Raw genomic sequence first — 6,001 nt, 5'->3', positions numbered from 1 at the left:
GGGTTGAGGGTAAGGAAGAAGGGGTAGCCATTTTTAATTTTTTTTATATCATGGTTTTTACACCACAAGACAGCTATGAACAATTGTTTCCCTTCGCGTACGTCCCCTTCCGGCACGAACAAATTTCCCCTTCGTGTGTGACGAAAAAAAAGTAGTTACGAATTAAGGGTATGCCTTCAGAAAAACAAGGTGGTGTGTAGGAAAATCGCTGATGACCATAAAGCGAGCCGCCGCGGTGGCTCAGTGGCTATGGTGCTCGGCTGCTGTCCCGAAAGACGCGGGTGCGATCCCGGCCGCGGCGGCTGAATTTCTTTGGAGGAGAAATTCGAGGCCCGTGTACTGTGCGATATCAGTGCACGTTAAAGAACCCCAGGTGGTCGAAATTTCCGGAGCCCTTCACTACGGCGTCTCTCATAGCCTTAGTAGCTTTGGGACGATAAACCCCATAAACCAAACCAAACCATAAAGCCGGAAAATAGCTCGCATTCAGTCGTCTACTAATTGCGTGACGCTAGCAATTCAGCTTTCGCAGTACGCTGCACAGTTTAGCTTTTTGTTGTTGTTGTCGCTAGACGAAGAACAAGTTCGCAGACAGCCGTTGATTCTGAGCTTAGCAGTCAGTGGTCACACCAGGCAAGAAAACTACAGGAAAGCAGCGACGATGGTGGTTCGAAAAATTGGAGTAAAAGTCGAAGTTCAAAGGCGTTTTCGATCTGTTTGTAGATTTTTCTCACTAGGTGCTCCTGCTCAAGACTCCGGGTGACTCTCGTGAACGTCGCCAAGATGAGCTCAGTCTCTTGCCTCGTTTCATTGCCTTGTTTAGTGAGCGCCTCCAAATGTAGAGTATATATGAAAATGTCCCACTTCCAAGGACTGACGTATTACGAACTGTTCTTCGAAAATCCTACCCCGAGATTACCGGTGCGCGCAACTTTCTTTCTGAACAGTTTCATCTAAATCTGCGGGGAGCACCTGCGTATCTTATTGGCGAAGGGGGGGGGGGGGGGGCTAGGCTTGGAAACACCGTGATCAGGCGGATGTGAGCGTCACCAAGAGGGAACTCCCCAGATTGTATGCATGCACCATTTGTCTAACGAAAGTGAGGTTGCAAAGACGACAGTGTCGCACAGTTACGCCTGGTAACGAGGCGGAGGTGTGCCTGTACAGATATCGTGACACAATGAGGCTAGATGCGCTGGCACTCTATCGCGATCTGCAAAACTCTATAGCCGCATGTTACGAGGTTGCAAAGACGACAGTGTCGCACAGTTACGCCTGGTAACGAGGCGGAGGTGTGCCTGTACAGATATCGTGACACAATGAGGCTAGATGCGCTGGCACTCTATCGCGATCTGCAAAACTCTATAGCCGCATGTTACGACTCTCTCTCTCTCTCTCTCTCTATATATATATATATATATATATATATATATATATATATATCTCTTTAAGCCTTTTTTTCGGATTTTCGGCGGCGATAAGCGATGTTACTGCGAAGGCTCATCGATCGTCATCAGTCATGATTTTGCCGAAGAACTTGGTACTCGTAAATAAACGTGAATGGCTGAAGCCACTCTGAAGGACTTGTAGCACAGCGCTGTGTCAAGGAATGGTGATGGCGCAGTACTTTGAATGTGCGGCCAAGTTCGGTCTCGGCAATAATAATGGCTATGCGTATTCGACAACAAGGTAAGGAAAGGCCCTGCTCTGGGCTACTGGAGTCTGGACGCTTCGGCACGAATTTCACCTTGCGCACTTCCAATCAGATAAGGAAGCAATCCCAAACACGTGCGTCAGATTAACCCTAAGAAAGTTACGCACTTAAGCTGAAATTATTTACAGCCACAGTTGAAGTGGTGCATGACGGGACTTCCACATGGACGTACACGAGCGGAGTAAAAAGAAAACTGAACGCTGTGCTGGTGGTCTGACTGCACTGAAGCGCGGCATAATGTATATAGTAGGAATAATGCAGTATGAAGGTGAAGGGTAGATCTAAAGCTCTCAACCACGTGCAAAGTATGACTAAATGCAAAAAAAAAGAAGGTGATGGGGAACTTACTTCGATCTCGGAATCATGTACTGTTGACTTCTCACGCTCCTTTCACTTTTTTCAAAGAATGCAAATACCCATGCACGTGTTACATCTGCTTGTCGGGGAATATAGGCTGCTACCGTTTGCATTCACAGTAGGCCGTGTGGTAACAGCATGACTGCTAGACGAAAATAACAGCCCATTGTGTCGGGATTGCGGCGAAGACTTCTGGAGTACCGCGATCAGCAAAAGTCATACAGGAGAATGGAGTCGAATAATCGAGCTCTCGCTTCCTAAGAAGGCTTTCTGCAAGACGCTAAACACAGCAAAATTTTGCGGCACTTGCCGAACCAACAAATGAGCTAATCAAGTTTGCTAAATAGCTCACTGGTAACGCAAGAACTCCGCTAATAATGTAGGAAGCCGCGTGAAAATTGTACAGCGAAAGGTACAATGCATACAATTTTTTCTGCGATTGTCTCGCGGTTTCCTAATGAAGGAAAAAGTTTGTGCTAGCGTGGCGTCCTTTACCTGACCGGATGAAAGAGGCACGAGTCGTGAGAGTACTGCAAGCCAACATCAGTTCTCCTCCGCTTGGCCATGTCATGGTCGTCCTGACGCCAGGGTAACTCGCATGCTCTTTACGACGAGGAGAATTAGAAACACATTAGAACCAACGAGACTTGATTTCGTTCGAGTGGTCGAGTGGGTGGCTTCCTCATTCCAACACTGCACTGGCCATGGTTGCTCGACGAACTTGCTGGACGAGCGCTTCTTGTCCCGTCAGGGTACCGCCGGACAGCTGTGCCTCCCACCGCCCAAGTGATGTTTGCATCCGTACACCCCCCCCCCCCCCCCCCCCCCCCTTCCCCGAGATGTGGAAGAGTATGGGACGTGCGTCGGCGCACCAGAGGCAGACGCCGCGATATGTTAGTGGGCACATCTTGCTGTATCTGGGTAGGTTTGGGAATGTGTTTGGGGATGTGTTCTCACGAATGATGCGTGAGAAGATAGGCGCGCACGTGCACAAGTGCACATGCACAACTCCATGCACCCGCCGAAAACTACAACAAAATAATGCGTGCAGGCAGTCCGGCCCGCGTGTCTCGTGCTCTCTGCCCGCGCAGCTGCCGTCCTAGTTTACTCTGATCGCTCTAATGATTCAGCGCTCTGGGCATCGCTACGATAGAGCGGCGCCGGTGCTCTTTCAAAGCAAGTGTCGGTTGCTCCGTCGGTACTGTTGTCTTCCTCCGCTTAAAAGCTTTGGCCTTGTCTTTATCGACAAAATAAAAGTGAGAACTAAAGGTTTTCACCAATTTTTCAAACAAGGGCGAAGTAAACAAATGAGCCCCTGCAAGAACTGCAGATACTGACAAGCTGTCGCTCAGGGTCTGCTCAGAGAGAAGAAGACGAAGTGTGTTCTCTACCCGAGGCTTGAGAGAGTCAGTGCGCCCCTACGCTTTTTTCGGACTGCCTGGGAAAAGCCGGCCTCGCAGCGAGCAATGCAAGCCGAGGACCCGCCCCAGTTCCCATCTGACCCGTAAGCATCCCTTCGCGCCGCCTTGTACATCCCTTACAGAAACATTGTCGCCGACCTAGTGTTCCGTGCTCTCTTTCAGGTCGCGCATCGTACGCACAGAGCGGGGGCGCAGCGCCCTGAAGACAACGCGGAGGGCGACTTGGAATACGTACATATCTCGACTGGACAAGGACCAATACTCGGTGTTCTCCTGCTGGCTTTTGCTGGCGACCTCCGTGGGCCTGTTCATCGTCCTGCTGCTGATCTTTGGCAAGCAGTTCTGCATGGTCGTGTTTCTGTTTATAGGCGCCCTGGTCGCACTCTTCGTGCTGTTCGTGCAGCCACCGGAAGGCGTGCATAGGCGACAGGTCGTGAGAGAAATGCTGATGGGGAGCGCACCTGCCATCCCCGCTGCGGCTCAGACCGTATCAGTGCACAGCGCAGAACGTGTCGCCTCGCCGGCTGAACCTACCTCCACCGGGGGCCTACAGCCGCACCACAAGAGGGACAAGTCTGTGACGGGTCTCAAGATGAAAGACCCACCGACTCAGTTGGGACAGCCCGTCTACCAGCTCCGCAAGGCCAGCATGATGTTCGAGAAATACGACGCCGCCACTCACGTGGCCCTTCCGCCGTCTAACGCTACGGAGGCCCCCAAGGACACGAAGCGCGGCTTCTTTCGCTCGCTCTTCGCGAGGATAAGGAAGGGACACCTTCAGGCGAACCCTTACTACACGACACTCACGGACGACGCGGCGAGCAACGAAGAAGAGGTGACTACGCAGAGGACCATAACGCAGCGCAGTGCCGACCCCACGGGCAGCCCGAAAAGGGAAGTGTCGGAGAGCTCCAAGAAGCGCATCGGCTTCCAGGAAGAACCAATGCCGGTGGAGTCGAGCGAGCAGCAAACGGGCGCGGTCACGCCACCCGGCCCGAGCCCGACGAAGCGCCAGCGAAGGAGTCAGTCCATACGACCCCTGGGAGAGATGGATTTCAGCAGCCGCGGCAGGGTCGACCGCAGCACTTCGGTGTTCGCCACCGTCGCGCCCGGCTCCAGCGCGCCGGGCCTGAGGATGCTGAAGAGCGGAGTCAAGGACACCGCGACGCCCAAGCTCGGGGCTCCTCTGCGGAGGAAGAGTTCCGCCAACACGTCGCGGCGCACGGTCAACTTCTCGGGAGTCATGTCGCCGCCGACCAAAAGGTCGTCCCCGCAACGGTACCACAAGGCGGAAGACTGGCGCAAGGTTGCCGGCTCGTCCGTATCCACGGGCCACGAAGGGGCCGACCCCAGCCTTCTGGCCGCCGCCTCTTCCACGTCGTCAGAGTCGCGCGCGCCGACGCCCAGGGAGGCCGCGTCACGCAAGCGGTCGCGCACCACTCGCGCCGACTCGTCTTCGCCGGACTTTAGGATGGGCACGAGCAAAACGTACGTTATGCGCGACTCGACCAACGGCTTCCGCAAGGTCCACCACGTGTGGAGCCAGTGAGCGAGCGTGTTGCGTCGACCGGGAGCTTGCGAGCACATCGCGACCACGCGCTGCCGTTGCAATACGGACACCGCGCATAGGCGCACGAGAGACAATATATCATTAGCGAGCGCCGATGGGGGTGGCACCCACCACTCCCTGCTTTTTCGTTTGACTTGGGTGACTTGGGATTGGGTGAGGGCGTCTCCGTGACGAGACGCGCTTGACATATTTCCGATTAGCAATGCCGGGCGCCCAGTAAGGCCGTCCCCAATTCTTTTATATCAGGTGCGGGAAGATTAATGGTTCCGGGAGAATAAACGCAAGAATTCACTCGAATTACGGCTGTGGGTCAAAGGCTGTGGAAACCTTGGATACTTTCCTGCAATGAATACAAGACGGTTCGTGACGGTAGAACATCTAATTATCTGTGTTCCTGCGTATGTGCATGTTTATGTGTCAAATACATATAAATATTTAAGACGACAACGAAATTTGAAAGGATAATGAGAAATAAAGACTGAATAAAATAGTTCTTATATATCGCGTACTGTCGCATGTAGCACGAGGAAAGTACAATGTTTTATCCTGAGTTGGCACGTCAGCTATCTAGCGACTGTTTTTTTAATATTGTCACGCGCTACGCATGGGCCCTGAGGAACAACGAAGAAGAAGTGCTCACGCAGAAAAGGAGGAAGTTCGGTATCTTGCTGCTGACGCGCCAGGCTCAGGTCGACCTGCCTATGTGAATAGCCTTTGTAAATAGAACCTGTAACAATATGAGAGTAAGTTTTTTATTCCTGACGTGATTTTACTGACACTGTGTTCTTCGCCGCGGTGTTATGTCTCGGTTACTGTTGTGCATGCTCTTCGGAATTATCCGTCGTGCCGGGGAAGCGCAACGAAGGATCTATAACAGGTATACTCGGATGGACGGGACGGGACGGGACGGGATGGGAGATGGGATGGGAGATGGGATGG

General features: G+C 52.6%; 1 protein-coding gene across 1 annotated transcript; it reads left to right on the top strand.

The window, feature by feature from the left end:
- The first annotated feature begins 3,759 nt into the window (after positions 1-3,759).
- LOC149372307 (uncharacterized) lies at positions 3,760-5,098 on the top strand. The gene has a single exon (XM_089586076.1). The coding sequence runs from the start codon at positions 3,839-3,841 to the stop codon at positions 5,039-5,041; it is 1,203 nt and encodes a 400-aa protein (XP_089442202.1). The 5' UTR covers positions 3,760-3,838; the 3' UTR covers positions 5,042-5,098.
- The last annotated feature ends 903 nt before the right edge of the window (positions 5,099-6,001 follow it).

The sequence above is a fragment of the Amblyomma mixtum genome, chromosome 1 (assembly GCF_055824585.1).
Source record: "Amblyomma mixtum isolate Tamu chromosome 1, ASM5582458v1, whole genome shotgun sequence".
Lineage (NCBI taxonomy): Eukaryota > Metazoa > Arthropoda > Arachnida > Ixodida > Ixodidae > Amblyomma > Amblyomma mixtum.
The sequence above is the reverse complement of the archived record's forward strand: the minus strand, read 5'-3'. Positions and strand labels throughout refer to the sequence as shown.